Source organism: Paramacrobiotus metropolitanus, unplaced genomic scaffold (genome assembly GCF_019649055.1).
Source record: "Paramacrobiotus metropolitanus isolate TYO unplaced genomic scaffold, Prichtersi_v1.0 Parri_scaffold0000047, whole genome shotgun sequence".
Lineage (NCBI taxonomy): Eukaryota > Metazoa > Tardigrada > Eutardigrada > Parachela > Macrobiotidae > Paramacrobiotus > Paramacrobiotus metropolitanus.
The window spans coordinates 739,427-762,989 of NW_026570267.1; the positions used below are offsets into that span (position 1 = coordinate 739,427).

The 23,563-nt window shown below is 41.7% G+C and overlaps 2 protein-coding genes across 2 annotated transcripts; both read left to right on the top strand.

Moving 5' to 3' along the window:
* Positions 1 to 695: 695 nt before the first annotated feature.
* Positions 696 to 2,838, top strand: LOC129591644 (forkhead box protein fkh-2-like). The gene is made up of 2 exons (XM_055487381.1): positions 696 to 1,381; positions 2,054 to 2,838. The coding sequence occupies exons 1-2, from the start codon at positions 995 to 997 to the stop codon at positions 2,765 to 2,767; spliced, it is 1,101 nt and encodes a 366-aa protein (XP_055343356.1). The 5' UTR covers positions 696 to 994; the 3' UTR covers positions 2,768 to 2,838.
* Positions 2,839 to 10,750: 7,912 nt separating this feature from the next.
* LOC129591638 (serine/threonine-protein kinase mTOR-like) lies at positions 10,751 to 23,521 on the top strand. The gene is given in 36 exon segments (XM_055487375.1): positions 10,751 to 10,979; positions 11,123 to 11,255; positions 11,814 to 12,301; positions 12,837 to 13,163; positions 13,166 to 13,456; positions 13,707 to 13,864; positions 14,013 to 14,353; positions 14,517 to 14,809; positions 14,980 to 15,223; positions 15,311 to 15,503; positions 15,628 to 15,750; positions 15,888 to 16,095; positions 16,161 to 16,292; positions 16,295 to 16,416; positions 16,557 to 17,155; positions 17,291 to 17,571; positions 17,704 to 17,989; positions 18,071 to 18,233; positions 18,295 to 18,570; positions 18,713 to 19,068; positions 19,170 to 19,326; positions 19,494 to 19,816; positions 19,887 to 19,933; positions 19,936 to 19,964; positions 20,173 to 20,574; positions 20,750 to 21,154; positions 21,294 to 21,428; positions 21,494 to 21,668; positions 21,735 to 21,870; positions 21,938 to 22,085; positions 22,156 to 22,278; positions 22,350 to 22,580; positions 22,743 to 22,878; positions 22,954 to 23,064; positions 23,067 to 23,165; positions 23,223 to 23,521. Coding segments are annotated over 34 exon segments (7,419 nt in total). The 5' UTR covers positions 10,751 to 10,979; positions 11,123 to 11,255; positions 11,814 to 12,051; the 3' UTR covers positions 23,342 to 23,521.
* The last annotated feature ends 42 nt before the right edge of the window (positions 23,522 to 23,563 follow it).

Consider the following 23,563-nt stretch of genomic DNA (forward strand, 5'->3'; position numbering starts at 1 on the left):
AAACCGCCAGAATATTGCACACGAACGGTTTGTGATCTACTGGTGTATTTACAGTCAAGTATCTCTAATGCTCCGTGTAACCTTTAATAACGCAAGAAAACACTTAGTAAAACACACTTAGAAAACACACGAAAGAAAACACTTAGTACTAAAACAAAAAGTACTCAGCCAATGCTCCTAGTCCATCAACCAACATGATGTGTTTTATATACGTTTTATACTATATATTTATATATGTTTTATATATCAACCAACATGATGTGATCGGTTTTATACAAAATTTATTTTATTGTTATAGTATTAATCGCATAAAACAAATTCAAAAACTGCATGAAACATAATTATCATGTAATACTGAATAATAATAAGAACAACATCATGTATACTCATCATGTGTGTACATAAAGCTACTCCGTACATATTGCTTTTCCAAAAAATAATTTACGAGCTATTATTGCTTGGGATATCGAGCTGCCAGTTGGTCAAGGCGTCATGTATGTGCGGAATTCGGCGTACGCGTTCCCCTTCCGCAGTTTAATAATGGCCGTAACTTGTTCTGCTATAATCACCGCAAGCCAATGAGAACAATCTGTTTACTCATCCCTTAAACCGACAATTTCAACACCAATTCATTCCTGTTTAGCTTTCGGAAGGGATTACTGATCGTGCACTCCCATCAAGGCAGACGCCACAGACACAGTCCATATGGTCGAGAATATGAGAAAAGTGTATCGACGGAAAGTGTACCCTGTATCAAATATGCGGGCGGAGTTTGTCTTTAAGGAGTACATATTATGGCAGCTGACTTAAGATGTCACACGCGAGTGGTATATCCTTGTCAAAAGAAATTCTCCTCTTTCATTCGCTCGCGGTGATGTTGCGATAAATTAAAACAGCGATAGAGAACTTCTTTTCTACATTTTGAGAGTCAATTTCAGTTGTTAGTTTTTCTTGATCGTGTCGTGCAACTGCATTTGATTTGCCAGAGTTAGCAATGACTTCGACCTTTGGTGTGACAGATTTTAGTATACGATCGCTGTTACCGGAAGTCACGGAAGAGGACAACGACGGCGACATTTCAGATCAATCCAGTGATAGCGATTCACTGGATGAATTTTCTGATTCGGATCGGGAATCTTCTGCTGCTGACAAGGATACCGTTTTACCTGCTGATGAGGATGGTGATAGCAAGGAAATTGGCAAGCATAAAAAGAACTCTGCTGATCAAAAGCCGGGTTTGGAAAAGCCACCGTTTAGCTACAATGCTCTGATCATGATGGCCATCCGACAAAGTCCAGAAAAACGTCTAACGTTAAATGGAATTTACGAATATATCATGAAAAATTTTCCATTCTACCGTGAAAACAAGCAAGGATGGCAGGTAACTTTTAACTGAGCAGACTTGTTTGAGCAAAAGGTGCCAATTTAAAAAAGCGACATTAAACACATTTTTCAAATGCGTAAAAACTTCAAAATATTTGATATGCCTCTTCATCACGGTAAAATGTTTTGGTTTATAATCTTCCACAGTTGCCTGTGTTTACCTGCATGTGCTTTTGTAAAACTAAAGCTTTTCTAAAACATTTACAGATCTATGATTTGTTCTTCACATATTTGAACTGGATGGTGGAAATTTTGCATATTTTAAAGCGCATGCGGCAGTAAGCGTTAACAAACAAATTTAAGTTATGTGTTTACACTTAATTAGGTCTACAATATACTGTATATTATCGATGCTTCACATAAGACGTTTTTGCGTATACGGGCAGCTATAATGCATGCTGTATATAATAACGCGGCTGGCTAGTAGCTATACAGAATTATCCAACGAACCATAAATAATAATATTTGGATTACAGTTTTGCATAAAAGTTTGTTTATGACTCGTTAAAAAAGCTGCGTTGCCACAAATTTCTGTTTCCTATGTTTCCTATAAGACGCCTTCTGAATGACTCATGATTTGCAATGCAACTCCTTTTGATGTGCAGTGCAGCTCCGTTCATCTGTACACACCAGCTCCAATTAAAATGTTTAGCGTGTGTGGTTTTTGCAGAATTCCATTCGGCACAACCTGTCCCTTAACAAGTGCTTCGTAAAAGTGCCTCGACATTACGATGATCCCGGTAAAGGAAATTACTGGATGCTGGATCCGTCCAGTAATGATGTGTTTATTGGTGAACAAAGCGGTAAACTGCGCCGACGAACAACATCTTCGGGCGTTCGGCATCGCCTGTGCAGCTACCGGCCGATATTAGCCGGTAATCCGTCACATATGCACAGCAGCAGTGCCGCTGCAGCCGGTATCTTTGGTCCACTCGGTCCCTATCACCAGCATTATCCCCCGACCATGGCCCATCCGGCCATGTTCCAGCCATTACATCCATATTTATCCAACCACCATCATCATCGGCCTAATTTAATGTTTGGCAATTTGAACATAAATATCTGGCAGAACAGTCTTGCAAACAGTTATTTGCGGGGAAGCCCATCGATAACGGAATCTTCCCTTAACGATATGTCCTTTACTGGCAACTTAGCTCCCGGCGGCGGCGGTATTGCAGGCGGCAGTCCTGAAGGATTCTGGAGTGAGAAGTTGCTGGCCCTGAGTAAAGCTGTCAACGGTAGTCTAATGGCACCGGCAAACACCGGTAACCCCAGTATATCGCTACTGCCGGCCCGATCGGGCCATAATCTGTCTCGTTCGCATTCTCCTGTATCAAATGACTATAAACATCGTAGCCGCAGCGACGTTGATCTAAGCTGCTAAGCGGCTGTTATACTGATCAGTAAATTGATGGTTACTGCACTGATGACAACACATTTGTGGCAATCTATTTATTTTGCCGGGCAATTGCTGCTTATCCAACTGTGACCACATGCTTCCTGCTATACATTGGCAAATTGAGTAATAAAATTAATGGTAATAAACAAAACGCCAGCCCAACGAAATTGACTATAAGCATTTGTTGATCAGAGAATGAAAACATTCGTTAGCTTCTGTATCACATATAATTACTAACCATAAGGAGAAGATACTGAAAACAGTTACACATGTGCTACTGCATTTTGCGGACTTCCATAATTCTGTCAAAGATACCGGGTAATATGACATCACAAAATAATTCTCCCACTGTAGAAAAGCTTTGGAATTGCTCAAATCCCATGGAAAGTTGCTCTAGTATGCGCTGAAAGATATAAGTCCTAATGATAAACCAGTTTATTCAGAACCGTTACTCGACTTACTCTAACTACCAACTTCGACGTATATTGTAAGCTAAAATGAGGCAAGCTTTTGACAGTATATTTTTCAATTTTGTATCTGGATAGTTTTTCCTGGCATTCAAAATCTGAGCATTGCGCCATATGCATCATGCCACAATACATAAACGCTAGAGTACCCAGATTACGATGTCGCGCTACTGACGCCGTAAGTTGCGCTGTCACACTTATTAGGAAGCTTGCTATTAATTTTCTAATGCGGTTTTTTATGAGGTAACTAAAAAAATCCAATTTCGAATCATTTGGCTTTTTTTGCAGTATTATTTTTAGATGCTTTCATAGATTTGAGGCCAAGTTTTAGTTTCGGGTTTTGTGGTCTCGAAATACAACAAGGCAAAAGACCTTTCATTCTGCGTTAACATTTAACGTATCTTGTGTGACCTTAGGCTATATCACAGCTACATATTTCTGCTGGGTGTATAGTATGTATGCATGTACCATGAAAAGATGTAGTTCTGGATTATCACATTGTATGCACGTGCTGAGCATAAAAGAAGTTTGACAAAACGTCGTGCTCAAGTTGAAAAGAAGCATGTGGCTCTTAAGTAAACGCTGTTTACTAACATAGTATGGCGCTAATTCCCATAAATCCGTTTTTGCCAGTGCTTTTTAAAATTACATTCCCGGGTTGCCCGATTGTCGGTGCCATCCGGACACAGGCGTTCAATGGGGACGGGATGCTGATTTTGCCAACGCGCCCTCGCTTCCATTGGCCCCATGCTGTTGTGTGCAGATGTTTGGCCACAGCACGACGGCAAGGTCAACCAAACCGTTCACGCCGCTATGTATACACGGCTGTGCCATTGTGTGTTTTTTTCCGGCGTCCACGTATAGATTTCGGCTCCCAATCCCAGCCAGCGGGCAGCGGATAATCATAGCATTTTGCAATATGGAAATCCGATTTATACTGTTTGGTAGCAAATGTGCGCTGTGGTCAGCGCGCATCTGCTGATAAGCGTCCTATTACGACCAATTGTACTGGCACAGTGGTGAACAGGGGCCGGCAAACAGGCGGGTGCCGCCCGCTGTGCGCAATGAACAGGTATTGAAGCATGTCATTATTAGTCGGGGTGTGCAAAACTGTCCAAAAGGGATGCGATGAGAAGTGTTAAAGTTTGTATATGGCAAACATAAACTGAGAGAATAATTATCTTGTCTAGTTGACTGGGCCGGCTACTCACCGCGTCCCAACCTGCCGGATTGTCAACTATTTTCCCCCCATTCTAATCAGCGAATTCAAACGGCACCCATTATATTCCTTTCATCATCGTGTATAAATGTATGCGAACACATATAGTGGATACTGTTGTCGCATTATGCTTGTGCGTAATTCAATTTTCAATGCAGCGGCGTCTCTCTCTTCGTTCAGCTGACACACTCACTGCCGTGCACTAGCGGTGTTGTCATAAAGGTTATGCGCAAGAATGCAACCATCCTGTTCATTCAAACATTTCCTATGCCGTACCTTTGAGTCGATCAGCAGGTTGTCACTAACGAAACGTCTGAGACTGCTTTTCATTTAGCACTACCACCTTTCAATAACAGTTTTGCATTTTTCCTGCAAGGGGAATCCGCTGTAGCCGAACGATGTATCTTGCGTGTAGGGTACATTGTTACCCGGTTCTACGGCAAGCAATTTTTTGACGTGCTTTAGACATCGTCGGAGCACAACACGCCGTCGTTAGAGCAGCATTTTTCAGTATACTTATGGAGCCCGTTTTCATACACATTTCTGAAGTACATGTTCTATGGAATTATATTATGGCCTTTTGAAACTCAAAAAAACACCCATCCAAAGGACATCTTTTGGATGAAGAAAACATGAGCGCTTTTCTCGGATAGAACCGGGTTACAGTATACAGAACTTCCTAACTAATAATCGCTTATAGTGTACATTTATTGCTCAGTTGTACGGCAGATGATAGGTGTTAATTTTTTACGCAAACTAGCAATTTTTCAGCGCGCTTGAAAAATTCAAGTCAGCTTTATCAGATTATAATACGTTATTAATTAATTACTGCACTTCCGCCTGTTTGGCGAACATATTAATACTTTATAATACATTTAAATGATATTTTGCCATGGTATGTTGTCGGCTTTACGTTAACACAAATAGTACGGAAATTTTGCCAGTATAGCGTAATTATATAATCAATGACCGACAAAATTCGTTATTATAATTTATCCGGTTACTAGACTTTTATTCATTTTTGCTCATGTAAATCTTTATCTGCGAGTCTACGACATAAACTTAAAATTTAAGCCATAACACTACCGAAAACACTTCTTCATATAGCTAACATGCATGTCAGTTTGGTTCAGTTTATATATCGGCAGTTCCTAAATTCTTTGTGGTATAAGTAAAATGTTGCAATATGAAACCGCAGAAAACATGCATGGTTAAAATCTAGGAACCAAGTTGTCATTGATACCGAACTTATTTTTTGCAAACATACACAGCTTCTCATTTTACATCAACTGCATGTCAAAAGTGGAGATGGTATAATGACAGAAAATGATCTGATCTAGCGGATGAGGTCGTGTACGTCGCCGACCCGATATCCACAAGGCTACTTTTAAACTTAGCCTGCTTTGCCAATCTGCCGACTTCAACACCAAACTCATCAGACAGGCTGCGACACTTTCCCAAAAGTTATTAAATATATGCGCCCACTTATCCACTTAATCCTAAGTCAATTTATAAACTCACAAATCCGGCATGAGTGTTTAGTGTCAAGACATGCAGGCATGATGGCCTGCAGAACATATTTCGACAAGCAACAGAAACTCATTGCTGACACTTAACAGAGTTAATGTGTAAATATTTAATTGCATAACAAATCTTCATAATATACTACAGGGTATGCCGTTGAAGTATGTCGCTTCCGTTTTGCTACTTATTTCTTCGCGCACGCGCAGCAGAACGATATTAATTTGGTGTACTTGATATTGTAGTTTCGATAGTTTTGGCTGTTATCGATATGTATAATTTCTGCGTCAGTGAGAGCTCTCGCATGCAAAATCAATACACTGCGGTCATGTGCAGGCACAAATCCGCAAAATGGAATTAGTAAATAATAAAAGCTCTTACACGGGCATTTCTTTTCACTGATAGTAATCGAAGGTTTTGTGTAATAATATGATCTGTCTATAAAATTAATTCAACAATTTGTTTTGCGATTTTTTTTAGCAAATTTATGCAGCAAATCTCCATGCATATTTATGGTGCTGTTGAGGGCATAGATTGCTGTTAATGTTGTAGGCTTGCAACACTTACAGAGTACATGGGTATTATAATGTTTTGCATTGAATTTCAAATCATAAGATTTATTTGTTTTGCTGTTCGAGTCAAAAACTTAGAATCCAAATTATCTGTAGAAATGCTTAAAATAAAATCATGGTGATGAACAGAAGTCATGCATAAAGTTTTGTGAAGCATGTGCGGGATTTTGCAATATCCATGCATTCTACCAAGATGAAAATAAATTTACCGGCGAAAGATTATATTTTTTAACCGACAGTAATTTTGTCAGATTATCGATATTGCTGTTTCAATGTTACCGATACTGGTGCTGTACTTGCCACGTAAGTTGAGTTATACGGATTTATGCGCGAAGCAATCAGGATTAGTACCCTTATTATTAATGCAAATGAAATCCATGACGCAACGTAATACCAATATTTACATTGATGTACAACATTAACAAAGCTATCGCGGGACCTTTGTTGTGGGATTATTGTAGGACATTCTATGGAGCGATTGATTTGAATGGAAGTGCGGGCATAAACAAGGCGGCTAAGCAAATAACGCCGATCGACCTTTTGTGTGATATTCTATGGGTTGTCTTTCTGCGAAGAGTATGCACACTTCTGATAATGGAATGGGAATAATTTAACAACTTTCCGCTTTTTTCCATTATCAGCCATATGAAGTTGGCAGGTAGCAATTTCTTTGAGAGAAATCACAGTAAAATACGGGAGTGACCGTCTCAAACAGCTTGGTCAGATAGATGATAATTGATCCCAACCACATCGTTAACGACTACCTAATCATTCGTTTCAAATTAAGATGTGACCCCCCACGGAAGCATTCAAACGAACGCAACGCAGAGTGTGCTGAAGAATGAGCGGCTACTGTATAGGCGGCTTTTATGGACTCGGTTCAGGACACTTCTCATAAACACGTTTAGTCCTTATCTCAACAACACAATCGACATCCATTGCTTGTGATCTAATGATTAACCCACAAGGCACAAATTGTTTGACACCTTGGCGGCACACACTTTACGCTACAGCGCCTGCTTAGTGTTTAATGAACGGCGACGGAACACCAACCAGTCATCCCGTAAATGCTCTTTATCAAAAGAAAACTGAATCAAACAGAGCCATCGAATGCTCGACGTTTATATTAACGTAACCAACCGGAAATTGTCGACATCTAAAGAGGTTTACAACAAATTAATAATGCTCGCATTTTGCGTACTCCACTAAAAACTGAGCGTTAACATGCAATGCAAAGATTCGATATATTGTACATAATGTTCTTGTATGCTACTTGCCAAGAACATTAGATAGGGTGCCTAACGAGTAGTGCTCTTGTGCCTGCTCGAGTAATAACGGAGAACAAAACGACAAAAAATAACGAGACAAAAATTATTAAACCCGGGGTGTCAGCAGCTGCATCACATTATATTGTTACAATACATACAAAGAACAAAAGAACAAAGTCCACGCAACCATGTTCCGGGACGTCGGTTTTGTTTAATAATATCTGAAGCTCAAAGCACCCTTACTGTAACACGAAACACAAGCTCAGGAAAACGAGATCTGCTGATGGCGAGATCAAAACGTTTCTGATCGCCGACTATGTACAGATATAAGGTGTGTATTGTACATACATTCAAAGGATATGCTTTTCGAAACATGCAGATTCATAATATAAGCGCGTCACATAAAACAACAACAGCCGGAAAAAAAACTGGATATTGCGGTGACTGGTTTTATGCTGTTTTTGCCGTTTTCTACTCGTGCCGAAAGAGCTTTGCAGAACTGTTATGGAATTGAAAGACTGAAAGAGAGTTGAAAGGCAGGACTGAAAGAGAACTGTTGTTACTGTTACGGTATACCTATAATTTGTATTGAATGGAATCAATGGATCCCATAATTTAACAGTCAAAAAAACTTATTCAAAATGTTAAAAAATCTAGCCAAAATGTTTATAACAGCGGAGCAATTATTACAATGGAAATACTTTATTTTTGTTGTTTAGAATAAAAATTTGGAAAACATTAAAAACGCATACTGTTGATGAAATGTATTTAGACAGTGAGCGAAGAGATTTGCTATCGAAAAAAATGTCTTGCGCTAAATTATTGCCTAAGCTAACAACAGTTATAGTAAGTAACTTTTACAGCGTACTCGTACCATTATCGAGTACTCTACCTGAGGTACCGATCAAGTCTGTTTTATGCTCTTATTATATTTTCATTTTTCTGTACTTCTATGTTATGTACGAAAATTTCATTATGTAAATTTCAGGTACAGACCGCAGTAGCATGGCTTTTTTGTGCAGTACCTGTATATTGGAAGTAAGAACTACGAAATGTTGCAATGAATCAATGATCTAGTATCATATTATCATTTCAAAAAAATTCCCATCGAGATTTTCTTTTCTTAACTTTAAAAATGTGAAAAATAATTTATTTCTGCCGTTGCTGGTACTATAATATCATTATTATAAATCTATGATAATACAAACCTGGCCGCTGCATGATTTGTTGCTGTCGCTTTTAATCTGAATGGACTGCAGAGTGCAATACAAATCATGCAATAAACTTGTAAGTATATAAGTTTAAGTCGTTGATCGTTTATCCAAATCCTGCAGTAATATAGCGTTTTACTGTTTGCTAATTCTTTCTTAATTGACGGTTTAATAGTTTTTCTGGCCTTTACAGTTTTCACGTAAACAATTAGGAAACTATGTTTTTCTTGAAAATTAAATAGCGGTCTGTAGGAAGGTGATAACTGACTACCGTACTAACTGTACTAACGAACCAACTCAGATACTTCCGCAGTTGTTCATTCAGTGATGTCCACAAGATGTTCATAGATGTTCTGTACAACACTTGCTTATATAGCACAGTCGGTAACATAACACACATACATTAGTCAGCACTTCACCCAGAAGTCTGATCATCATTAGGGATAGGTGTACTGAGTGGATGTTACACTCACTGATCAGCTATGAAGATAGTACACTCATAGATCAGTTACTGATTACGCACACGTAATACATTTCCAATTCTAACACCCCCCTTCACTCAGTGCGCCTATCGTTCAATCCAAGCACACCGGCTTCCGGTCCAAGCACTCCGCTGCTGGATTTGACCTTTGTACTTCCAACGTTTTCTGGTAACAGCATGCCATCCGCTTGTCGGCAATCTCGCTTTACCTTCACGTTCGTCTGTTGGTTCCTCGACGACTACACTACGCTGTACTGAAGCGTACTTCTCTCGTCGTAATTCTTCTCGGTTCGCTGGCCTGACTGGTAGGATTCTCACGAGACTGTTCGCACGCGTCTGGTATCCGTTTCTTTGGTCCGTCCGACCCAAACGATCCGAACGTCGAATTGGCTCGTAATCCTATCCGTCTGCCGATCCACTTCGTGGGCTCATCCGAACACACAGCCCTCAAATTCTTTCGATCTTGCGTCCAATTTGGCGCTCTGATCTTCACTCTTTACAAGTTCTTCCGGAACACCGACATCTGAGGGGCAGGTCTGGCCATCATTCTCCATGATGCCACGAACGAGGCGTACCACGACGCGGGCAAACTTGCAAGCATTGGCTTCCTGCCAATCGCCTTGTCAGAGGTTTCGCTCCTCGTCATCCGGATGCTCCACCGGCATCCGACACGTACCCTCTACGCTTGACTTTCTCCCTCACCAGTTAGCACTTCTCCATCATGCACTCGCATCCGGAGCAGTTGGAGCTATTCAGTTCCGTCACCTTCGATCTCATCAACACAGCCATCCACCGTATAACAACACACCATACGCGCAAGATACTGGTTGAGCCTGCAGATCCATCCAAGAGCAAAACCAGGTCTCATAATCTCTTGAAATTTTAAATAATGGTCTGTAGGAAGGTGATAACTGACTATTGTACTAACTGTACTAACGAACCAACTCAGATACTTCCGCAGTTGTTCATTCAGTGATGTCCACAAGATGTTCATAGATGTTCTGTACAACACTTGCTTATATAGCACAGTCGGTAACATAACACACATACATTAGTCAGCACTTCACCCAGAAGTCTGATCATCATTAGGGATAGGTGTACTGAGTGGATGTTACACTCACTGATCAGCTATGAAGATAGTACACTCATAGATCAGTTACTGATTACGCACACGTAATACATTTCCAATTCTAACAGTTTTCGGTATTGCGTGTGTGTGTGTCGCATGTTGGTAGGAACTAGGAAGCATACTGCGTGTTTGCAGTGATTGCATTGTTTGTAGTAAGCAGTACTCAACAGTAGCCATAAAAATACCAGTTACAAAATTCGGAAGCGTTGGGAAACTACACAGTTAAAATTTAAAAATTAAAAAAGTCAAAATCTCTATCCTCGACGGCCCTGGTTAGCACTTATTTAAAATCAAAGGTCACGCGACTAGCAAACTGTGGGGCTGTTTTCGTACGTATGTAAAGAGATGATAGTAAAGATTTAATCGTTTCAAAATATTAGTACCTATTGTGTTTACAGTTTTACTTTATATAATCTCCTCCGTCGCATGCACGCGGTATTAAACCTTGAGTATAATTCTCTCGCACTCCTAGAGCAACGGCAATGATTGAAGAAAGTGTAAGCTGTAATCCATCCCAGCCAGACTGCCGGTTGCGGCTGCGGCAGCGGGGACGATTGGACGCTAATTGTAAATGTTATTTTCCGGAGAACAGGTAAAAAAAACAGGTAAAAATTGTAATATTTAAATTTATACCTGTATATTTACTCTGGTGATATTACACTACTACATACTAGTTGTCCATGCATCTGTAGATATTAATAATTTAATATCTACATGTACAATTAGTATGTAGTGTAGTATCACTACCCTAGAGTACAGAGTAATATGTATAGTGTAATACCACTAGCAGTATATATTTATATATTCAGAAAATTTACTCTATAATTACCCTCTAAATTCCCTCTCTAATTACCCCGCCATTAGTATGTTAGTACTTAATTTCTTCTAAATAAAGTACAGAATGATATTTTCAAAAACTTCAATTTTTTCCGCTTTGTGAATTGTAATTTTCTATGTGACAAGGACACAAGTCACATAACAGTGTTTGTTTGCTGCGCGAAGCAGCCGCCCTAGGTGGCTACTCATGGGAAAATTTCGTATTTCTGATAGAGAAGTCGAGAAGAGTTGTTTATGGGATGCATTCCGTACTCGTAGCTTTGTTGTGGCTGTATCGTATGTTTTGGATTTTTTCGCATTTACGACTTTGCCATAATTTCGTTTAGGAGGGGCCCTCGTCTTTCCTCAGTTTTTATCTCAATTTGTAAGCTGGTTTTGGATGTTCCTTATGGTTGTGGACATTTCCCGTAATAATGCAGCACGCTAATGCTGCGTGATAAAGCGCGTACTGGTTCGCTGCTTCAATCAGCTGATTGAACACAGTGTTTCCCTCGACTCGACTCATGAGAACCTTCATTTGGGTTTGAAAAGTTTTAACGGCAACATAGATTTAGCGTTGCAGCGATGGCATCGCCCTCGACGAAGTCCTACTCTACCTCCGTAACGCAGTACATGAGTGGTCTGAAGAGCCGGAATGAAGATACCAGATCGCAGGCATCACGGGAATTGCGGCGCTACATCAGTGGGGAATTGCAGGAAGTTAGTCGAGAGGAGTTGGCAGCCTTTCTGGACGAAGTCAATTCTTATCTGGGGGATTTGGCTTCCAGTGAACGGACAGATATCAGCGAGAAAAAAGGAGTAATTCTAGCTATCGGTAAGGCTAAACGCAAGTGGCATTAATGATTAATAAATGACATAGCTGTTTTGAGTAAAAATCCGCTGCCGTACTTTGCAATTGCTTTATTTGGTTAGTTGTTTGGCTAAATAGTTGTTTGTTGAGTTTGTCCGCTGCAACTGCAAACGGGATTTCCCGTTTTGAGAAATCTCCCCAATGTGTTGCGCTTATTGTTGTTAATTTTTGTATACCGTATATGAGTGAGTATTTTGGTTATACAATACGTACCAACAGATTTATTCAGTTGTTGAATTAGGCTAACGACCGCAGGGATAATTTACGTTTGATAAATACGGTAACTTTTTCTGGATATCATTCACAACTTTGCTCGAAATAATTTTGTTTCTTACATGGACACAGTAGCTTTGATTTTTACCAGCCAGGATTCCTACCAATATGATGTTTTCTGGATTGAGAAAATAATTTCTCTGATTTGAGCTCGTTGTGATGAAAAATATATAAATAAACTGTTTTGATTTATAATTTTTTAAATTTTTATGCTCTCCTTTTTCAGCTACGTTGATTGAGTTGGATGTGGGAACCACGCATTCGCGAATCGCTCGTTATGCCCAGTATCTTCGTTCAATGCTTCCCTCCTCGGACCTGGCGCAGACCGAACTAGCCGCTAAAGCCATCGGCAAACTGGCGATTGTCAGCGGGACATACACCGCCGAGTACGTGGACTACGAGATCAAGCGGTGCTTTGAGTGGCTCAGTGAACGCAATCCCAGCGAGAACAAGCGTTACGCCGCTGTCTGCGTACTGAAAGAGCTGGGCAATAACTGTCCCACCTTCTTCTTCCAGCATGTACAGCAATTTTTCGACTGCATATTCACGGCGGTTTTGATCTGAAACCCTACATTCGCGAACGTGCGGCGGAAGCTGTGCGGGCGGCTATTGTTGTTACGGCCCAACGCGAGACACGCGAGCATTCTAAGTCGGCATGGTACGGACAGTGTTACGGGATGGTGGTGACGGAGCTGCGCACCAAGCCCAGTGGAAAGGAAGAACGCATCCACGGGGCTCTGTTGGTGTTGTGCGAATTGTTGCGCTGTGCAAGTGTCGACGCGGAGCGGACGAGAAACAGTATGGAAGATGCTATCAAGCAGCAGTCGGAAGTGGATCTTAATGCAGGTGCGCTACAGTCTGCCTGTGGTAGAATGTTTGTCTGTTGCTTTTGATAGGTATTTGTTTTTAATATTATTGTGTTAAATTATCAGTTAGTGAGTTTTTTAATTTATGGTTCCGCCATTAAACAGTTGTTCATGCTTCCATATTGGGTAATGGATCAGTTATTACGTATGAATCTCCGATCATTTAACTTAAATGATCGGAGATTTATAAGTCTCGCTATCTTCTAGTTAAAACATGCTTTACATTGTAGTTGCACGTCAGTCGCGAATGCGCAAGCGGTTTCCATTCGGAGCAGCTTTCGCTAAGGACCATCCGAGTGAGGCCAGAACGATTCACCAAGAAACCGGTGAACACAAGTTATTTGAAAGTCATGCTTGCAAAGAGCTGCTGGCTAACGATTTTAACAAGGTACAACAGGTTGTTTGCTTTTTAAATAAAAACTATGAAACGGGTTATGCCATACGATAGGCAGCACAAGCTTATGTACTCGTGTGATTATGTTGTCTAGTGAAAAGGACTATCCCTGTGCGAACGGTTAAACAGCGTGTTGTTGCAGATCTGTAACGATGTAATGGCTCAGCGCAATTCCAAAAGTCAAAATGTCCAATCTGCGGTTATGCAGTTGATACCTCGGTTAGCGGCATTCCAGACCCAGTTGTTCATTAAGGCTCATCTGAATGATGCGGTGACATACATCCTATCCAATATTAAACGCGATCGACAGCAGACCTTCTTGACCATCGGATTCCTTTCTGTGGCCTTGGGGGAAAATATCAAAACACAACTACCGAAAGTCATGGATTTGCTGCGAACCACTCTACGGTCCAAAGATGGAAATACCAAAAAGAAAACAGTTCCTGATGATTCGGCATACATCTGTTTGTGCATGCTGGCTAGGTTCGTGTGGGAAATTACATATATTTTGTTATGCAGTGAATTTCATAATAAATAGTAGGAATTGCCGGTTTTGCGTTGTGCGATAAAATTGCAAAAACAATGGTGTTAAATTAGGGATAATTGCAGCTCATAGGTTGTTTTATTGGTATTGTGAATTTCGCAGATCAGTCGGCAGCAGCATGCAGGATGAATTGGAGGATATCCTCGATGTTGCGCTTTCCGGTCAACTACGCCCAACATTAGTGGCCGCACTGAAAGAAATCTGTGTGGCGGTGCCGAAACTGCGCAAAACCATACAAGACGGTCTCTTGAAAGTGCTTTCATTGGTTTTAATGCACAGACCGCTGCAGCATCCAGGAGCACCTAGAGATAACACTCCCATAGTGACTGCTCCTACTGATGATGTTTTTACAGTTGTATTGGCGCTGCGAACTTTAGGCAACTTCGACTTTGAAGGTTTGTTAACGTGTTTCATTGTTGGCATGATTTTTAAGTGCGATACGTAGGTACGTTTGTCATAGCAAGGTGCTTGTTAAGGTTTGCGTTGTTTTGTGCAACTAACTGTAAGTTATTAACGTATTTATGGAATTACTGGTTTTTGTTAATAAGCTTTTTTCTTGTGTTAGGGTCTCTTGGTGGTCATTCTCTGATGCCGTTTGTTCAGTATTGTGCCGAACATTTTATAAACAGCGAAGATAAAAGTATTCGCATTGAAGCTGTTTCAACCTGCTCTAAACTGTTGTTACCGATTATACAATCCTCGATGAAGCCTCCTGGACAGTTCGCAAGCCCGACGGTGTTCAGCATGGTCTCAGACATATTAAAAAAATTGTTAATTGTTGGAATCACAGATCCCTTTCCCGACATCAGGTACAGTAGGGAACTGATATGAAATGAAGAATTATGTTTTTAATAACTGATCTTTACAACAGATCACTGTACTAAAGTTATCTTTAGGTTTTGTGTAATGTCTTCATTGGACGAAAACTTTGATATTCATCTTGCTCAATCGGAAAATTTGAATTGCTTATGTTTGGCTTTGAATGACGAAATGTTTGATGTGCGAGAAATTGCCATTTGCATCCTTGGTCGGCTAAGTGGACTGAATCCAGCTTATGTTATGCCGATACTAAGAAAAGTTTTGATACAGGTAAGAACTTAAGCGCAACCTCAAATTTTCTGCGACTGTACCTGTATATGAATACTATTTCTTTACTTGTTTTAGCTTTTGTTAGTAATAGCGCAAAGGACTAACGGTGATTATTTTTCTGTAGTTGCTGAATGAATTGGAACACAGCGGAGTAAACAAAAACAAGGAACAAACTGCCAAACTATTGGGCCATTTAATCGCTACCGCGCCTGCTCTTATGAGATCGTATTCGGAGCCTATCCTAAAGGTGACTTAAATTGTAATCCTTAGATCCTGCAAAACTTTGCGCGATTCTGAAATGACATTTTAATTCTCAGTCCAGTGGGCGTTTTGCTGGTTAGTGTTCTCAAACTTCATATTAGTAAACAGGCGTTCTTTGTTTAGGCTCTTGTGCATAAACTGCACGATCAGGACTGCAGCAACGTTGTTATCATCAACATCCTTGGCGCCGTCGGTGAATTGGCTCGAATCAGCTGCCCGACCAGTATCCGGGAGATTAAGAAGCGACTGGACGACATTTTGGCCATAATTCTAACCATCCTCCAGGATCCTACGTCACCTACGAAACGAGAATTTGCCTTATGGACTTTGGGTATAATTTCGATAACGCATTAAAATATTTTATACCACAAGGAATTGCAGGTTTCGCTTTTGCAGGGAGACTGGTCGAATGCACGGGATGCGCCATTGAGCCGTACAACAAATTTCCAGTTCTACTTGAGACTCTAATCGGATTTTTGAAGAATGAGCAGTCGCAGTCTTTGCGGCGGGAGACCATCCGGGTGTTGGGCCTCTTGGGGCGCTCGATCCTTATGCACATAAGGTCAATCTGGGTGTAATTGAAACCGGACTAGATGCCTCGTCGCCTGTGGTGGGTCAGCCAGAACCCATTGCCATGGTTGATGGATCTCAGGTGAGCTCATTTTTTGGAACTTTTTGGCTTTTTTAGCGGGTGTTGATAGTCTGTGGATTAAGGGGTTTACTTTTATAACCTTTTTTTGTATGCAGCATAGGTGTCTGATCTTTGGTTTGTTTTTTACTTGTGTCTGACAGGATACAACCCAAATTCACGAAATGCTGATATCAATGAGCTCAGTCAACCTGGAGGAATATTATCCAGCCGTAGCTATCCATGTGCTGATGCGTATTCTGAACGATTCCACGCTGTCTCAGTACCATACTATGGTTGTTCAGGCCATACATTTTATATTTAAGAGCCTGGGTGTTAAGTGTGTACCATATATTCCTCAAGTAATACCCCAGTTCATCAACGTGGTCAAAGCGTCTAACGATGCGGTTTTTCGGGAATTTTTGTTGCAACAAATGGGCGCCTTGGTGTCCATTGTGCAGCAGCATTTGCGACCCTTTTTGTTGGCGATCGTCAACCTGATTCGCGATTCTTGGACGGTGACCTCGCTGATGCAAATCACACTCATCCAGTTGTTAGAGCAACTAGTCGTGGCGCTGGGTCCAGATTTGCGACCGCACATTTCCCACTTGCTGCCGCAGATTTTGCGTATCCTGATCAATGATCCCAGTCCAGAAAGGAATGTTACGGCCAAGTTGTTGATCGCTTTGCAAAAATTTGGACCGGTTTTGGATGATTATTTGCACACACTGCTGGCACCAATCGCCAAACTTTTAGATACGAAGTAATGCTTCTGTGTAAACATACCGTAAATACAAGCTGAAGTATTTGTATCAGAGTGCGAGAGTATGGGCATTTTAGTTATATTAAGAATGTATCACGATAATGCGGTATCTGGTAATTCGGATTTTCTTTGCAGAGAGGTTCCGTTGAGCGTGAAGAAACTGGTGTTAGAGCTCATAAAAACATTGGCAGATACCAATGATCTTTCAGAATACGCTGGACTGATTGTCCATCCCATTGTTCGACTACTAGAATCTACTCCTGAGCTCCATTCCGCAGCCATGGATGCTTTAACTGCGGTACTAAAGCAGCTGGATAAGAAGTTCGAGATTTTCATCCCGCTTATTGAGAGAGCGATGATCAAGAATCGGATCACTCATCACCAGTATGGGTTGTTGGTCAATCAGCTGCGTAACGGTAATTAACATTATGAACGTTGTTCGATACAGTTTTGGTATAATTAAATGAAGGCGCAGAGTATTTTGCTAATTCTGATATTTTATTTGCTAATTCTGATATTCGTTTTCGATTACATTGACAACTGTACAGGACACTCTACGGAGCAGGAAGAAGGTTCTGCGAGAAACAGGCGCTACTACATGGGCGGACGAACGCCGCGGCCGACTGGCGAAAGTGTGGATAACAACGGGACGATGAAAAATTTGGATGTTATCGTGGACAGTCTGCGCCGGGCGTGGTCAACAGCACGATGCGCCTCCAAGGATGACTGGATTGAATGGTTGCGAAGATTAAGTTTGGAGTTGCTCAAAGAATCTCCGGCTCCTTCGCTGCGATGCTGCTGGGCTCTGGCGCAGTCATATCCGGCAGTGGCTAAGTATGGCTGAATTCAGCTCCCACTTTCCTGTTGGATCTCGTTTCACATGTGCATTAATTAATTGCACATTTACCGTTTCAGAGAACTCTTTAATGCCGCATTCGCTTCCTGCTGGACTGAACTAACGGAACAGCAGCAAGATGAATTGATTAAAAGTTTAGAAGAAGCCCTTATGCGCCAGGATATACCGGAAATCACTCAGGCGCTGCTAAATTTGGCCGAGTTTATGGAACATTGCGAAAAGGTTATAATCTTGAGTCATGTGGTTTCTGGGGCTTGACTAGGTAATTAGAGTTATGTTGTAGGGACCTTTGCCGTTGGAGCCACAACTGTTGGCCGATTTAGCCATGCGCTGCCGTGCCTATGCTAAAGCGTTGCATTATAAGGAAAACGAATTTCATACCAGTCCATCGTCAGAAGTCTACGAAGCGCTCATCAGCATTGACAACAAGTTACAACAGCCGGAAGCCGCTGCGGGAATTCTAAATTATGCGAAACTTCGTGGAGCTGAATTAAAGGAGTCGTGGTATGAAAAGCAGCACGAGTGGGAAGCAGCATTAGTGGCCTATGAGCGGAAGCAGGTGGGTACTAGTGCGACTGTTTTTATTAAAATTTGTACGTTTTAGCTTAGTGTACAAATGGATCATGTAATCATTGGGAAAGCCTTAAATAGCAGTTGATGCTGTAGATTGGACGGAATTTTTAATGTGTTGTCATATGCAGGAGCAAAATCCTGTGGACGAAGAACTGCTCCTGGGTCGGATGCGCTGTTTGGAGGCTTTGGGTGACTGGCAACATCTACACCAACTGGCCCAAGAACGCTGGCCAAACGTTGGCGATGATCTGAAGCAGAGAATGGCTCGTATGGCATCCGCCTCGGCATGGGGTTTGCACCGGTGGGATAACATGGAGGAATACGTGTGCCTGATTCCACGAGATTCGTTTGATGGCGCTTTCTACCGAGCAGTGCTGGCGCTGCATCAGGACCAGTTTATCTATGCGCAATCGTTAATTGATAAGGCCCGGGATTTGTTGGACTCAGATCTGACATCGATGGTGGGAGAGAGCTACAGCCGAGCGTACGTGATGCTTTGAACTGGCAACTGCCCTCTTTCGAATTTTTATTTTTTTACACTTGGATGGGTTTTCAAACTTACATCGATCTTACATTAATTTCTAGATATGGATCGATGATCTTGACCCAACAGCTGGCAGAACTGGAAGAAGTGGCGCAGTACAAGCTGTACCCTGAGCGCCGACAAAACATCAAAGATACATGGTGGAAGCGCTTGTTAGGATGTCAGAGAGTCGTAGAGGACTGGCAACATATTCTTCAGGTAACGGGATTGGTTTGTAGCGGTCACATATAATTTCTATATAACGTACACTGTGTTAAGTGATACATGTGTACGAGTATTTCATAAATTATTTAAATTTTTCAGTTTGCAGTTATTCTTATTCTAGTTTCATACTCATTTTTATTAGAGCGAGTTTACTTTAACAGGTGCGGAGTTTAGTTTTGAGTCCCCAAGAAGATATGCGGGCTTGGTTGAAATTCGCCAGTTTGTGCCGGAAGACACGCCATGTATCATTGGCGCAGCGCGTGCTTTATATGTTGCTGGGATATGATCCTCGTCGTCAGCCTGGAACTCCCGTACCAACCAATGCACCAGCTCTGTTTTTTGCCGTAATGAAGTACATGTGGCAGACGGAGGAGAAAAACGATGCTTTCAAGCAGCTGCAGCAATTTGTCGTATCCGCGCAGCAAATGCGCTCCGCTAACGTGCTGGATCCCGTTGTAATTGAATTCAACAAGCTGCTCGCAAAGTAATGCAAGCGCCCACGTGCAAACAATAGCCGCCAGAGTATTAATGTTATCCCATAACTTAACATTTAGATGTTTCCTTCGCTTGGGGCAGTGGCAGGAACAACTGAATGAAAGGACCCCGCACAAGATGACCGTAATATTGCCCAGGTACTAATAAATTGTTATGTGCAGTGGACTGTTTAGAGTAGCCATGTTGCCCGGCTCTTGGTCTCTGTTTTCGAAAAATTGTTCTGTGAACGCGCCCTTTTTTGAATCACTAGATGGTCTTCATGTTATAGTTTTTACTTGTAATTGGTTCGTCTGAACCGGCTAACTGTCAGTGCCTTTATATATAGGAGTATTTGATATTTTTTAGATTATTCAATGTTATAATGCGGCTACACAGTACGATCCGTCCAGTTACAAAGCTTGGCATTCATGGGCTTCGATGAATTTCGAAGCGGTTCTTTTCCATAAACACCGCTTCCAGCAGCAAACAGGCGTAGGAGCGGGGGATACGTTGGCGCAGTACGAAGGATTCAGTATAGGTGCATCGCGCAGCACCTCCAGTCCGCTGCCCTTCAACACCGCCGTCATCCAGCTGTACTGCATTCCGGCCATCAAGGGTTTCGTCAGCTCCATTGCATTATGTCGTGGTAGTGCCTTGCAGGACATCTTGCGACTACTGACACTGTGGTTCGATTATGGACACATTCAAGAAGTGTACGAGACTTTGTTGGACGTCCTGAAAAATATCCAGATTGATAACTGGTTACAGGTCAGTACTGCCGCTTATTAATTTTGAAAATAGATTATTTACTATCTGTGAGCTCTGTAACATTTTTTTTGCTCCAACCGGTTTTATTTGTGTTTAAATTTTATTTGCAAATTGTAAATGCCGTTTATGTCATATAGATATAAGCAAAAAAACGCAGCTCTGTTCTTCGGTACAGGTGATACCACAGTTAATTGCCCGCATCGATACGCCGCGGCAATTGGTGTCGAAACTAATTTGTCAGTTGTTGACGGATATTGGACGGGTGCATCCGCAGGCATTGATATATCCGTTGACGGTGGCGTCGAAGGCAACAGTGGAAGCTCGAAAGAACGCTGCTAATCGCATACTGAAAAACATGCGCGAGCACAGTGCTAATTTAGTGAACCAGGCCTCAATGGTCAGTGAAGAACTGATCAGAGTGGCCATATTGTGGCATGAAATGTGGCACGAGGCGCTGGAAGAGGCATCGCGACAGTATTTCGGTGAACACAACGTCAAAGGCATGCTGGCAACTGTGGAGCCTCTTCATCAGATGTTGGAGAATGGTCCGCAAACGCTGAAAGAGACATCGTTTCACCAGGTACGTTTCTATGCTTTCAGGCGTTTGTGTGGTAATTTTTTTTTTTTTTTCGCAGTGCACTCTGCAGCCCTTCAAATTGTTATGTATCTGTTAAGTTTTGTGCATTATTATTTTTGTAAGAAATATGTTTTTGATGCAGGCATACGCTAGAGATCTCATGGAAGCCCACGAATGGTGCAGAAAATACCAGCGCACCGGAAACCAGAAAGAATTAACGCATGCTTGGGATTTGTACTACCACGTTTTCCGTAGAATATCCAAACAGCTTCCGCAGGTAAGTGAACCCGATTTTGAAATTTTTATCATCCGAAAGTCGAAAACATCCTGCCGAAATTTCAGATGACTTCGTTAGAATTACAATACGTATCGCCACGTTTAACGGGTTGCCGTGATTTGGAATTGGCCGTACCGGGCACTTACGATCCCGGTCATCCGATTGTCCGCATTTCGGAAGTATTGGGTCAAGTGCAAGTGATCACGTCGAAACAGCGACCGCGAAAGATATGCATTAAAGGTCATTCTGCGCCTGCGACCCCGTGCAACATGATTAGTAAAAATGACTTAACTGGATATTTTTTAGGTAGTAACGGAAAAGACTACACATTTTTGCTGAAAGGTCACGAGGATCTACGGCAAGATGAGCGAGTAATGCAGCTGTTCGGCTTAGTGAACAGTCTCTTGCTCGATAATCCCGACACAGCCAGAAGAAACTTGACGTGAGAAACTTGTTCAGCTGTCTACTTTAAGTGTCCAGCGTGTAATATGGATTTGATTGTCTTCTAGCATTCAGCGCTACGCTGTGATTCCGCTGAGCCCAAACAGTGGCTTGCTTGGCTGGGTTCCCCACTGTGATACCCTACATGCATTAGTTCGAGATTACCGTGATAAAAAGAAAATTCTTCTGAACATCGAACATCGCATCATGCTAAGGGTAGGGAAAAAACACTACGTCGGATGATTTATAGCTTTACGGTGCACCTTTTTGTCTTCCTGTTGTTTAGATGGCACCAGACTACGATCATTTGACACTGATGCAGAAAGTCGAAGTTTTTGAGCACGCTCTGGAGAATACAAATGGCGATGATCTAGCGAAAGTATTATGGCTGAAAAGCCCTAGTTCTGAGGTACAGTAAAGCTTGTGGTTGATTCGAAATTTTCGTGCTTCATGTTTAAGAAAATCCCTGGTTTGTTGTAGGATTGGTTTGACAGAAGAACCAATTACACGCGTTCGTTAGCTACCATGTCCATGGTTGGCTACATTCTGGGTTTGGGTGATCGGCATCCTTCGAATTTGATGATGCATCGGTTAAGTGGGAAGATTTTGCACATTGATTTTGGTGATTGCTTTGAAGTTGCCATGCATCGCGAAAAGTTCCCGGAGAAGATTCCCTTCCGATTGACGCGAATGTTAATTAACGCTATGGAGGTACGTTGGATCAGCTACTCGGGCCGAAAAATCGAAAATTTAGCCAATGTTTGTGTACAATACAAAGGATAAGGTATCATTTCCAAAATAATGAGAGGGTGTTTCGATTCGCAGTAAATTCGATCGGTTGTTTCGGATTTAAAGAAGTGTATCACTTGACAGGTGACCGGCATCGAGGGCAACTACAAAGCAACGTGCGCCAATGTTATGACTGTACTAAGGAACAACAAAGACAGCGTGCTAGCCGTTTTGGAGGCGTTTGTGTATGATCCGCTTTTTAACTGGAGATTATTAGATGGTATGCTTTAGAGTAATGTATTTTTGATTGGTAGTAACTGCCTTTCAAAAACTGTAAACAAAATTATATGTATAGCTAAGAAAGGGTCTTTCCGTTCCGGTGAGCCTCTGGTGTCGTCCTTTATGGAACGCTCTGACAGCGAGGAATCGTTCCGCTATGAGCCCAGCCCTGTGGGGTCGATTCGTTTCCGTCCACGGACGCGGCGCTGGACATGGATGCCAACCAGCCAGAAATTGTCAATAAGAAAGCCGTGGCTATATTGAATCGTGTGCGAGATAAACTGGCAGGTCCGTCTACCGCATAGTTACATAACCTAACCAATTTACGACTTGATAATGTTGTAGGCCGAGATTTCTCTCGTGACTCCCTGGATGTGCCATCGCAGGTCAATCTGCTCATTAGTAAAGCAACGTCTCACGAGAATTTATGCCAGTGTTACATTGGCTGGTGTCCGTTTTGGTAAAGCGCAATGGTGTCATATTTTGTGATTTTGATTGTTTATTTGTCTGTTTTTTTAACTGATTTTTGAATTTTTGCTTGTTGGTCGTTTTGTCACATTACATAACTGCAGAATTTTAACAGAATCAACTACATGTATAAAAATCTGGCCCATGAGAAACGTGTGGTCGTTACAAAACATAAAGGTGAAAGTCGTCAGACTGACAATAATAGAGGAAACTGAGGA

Coding starts and splice junctions, on each gene's coding strand:
- LOC129591644 (XM_055487381.1), top strand. CDS start 995: ATGACTTCGACCTTTGGTGTGACAGATTTTAGTATACGATCGCTGTTA. Junction 1,382..2,053: donor AAAACAAGCAAGGATGGCAG/GTAACTTTTAAC, acceptor TGGTTTTTGCAG/AATTCCATTCGGCACAACCT.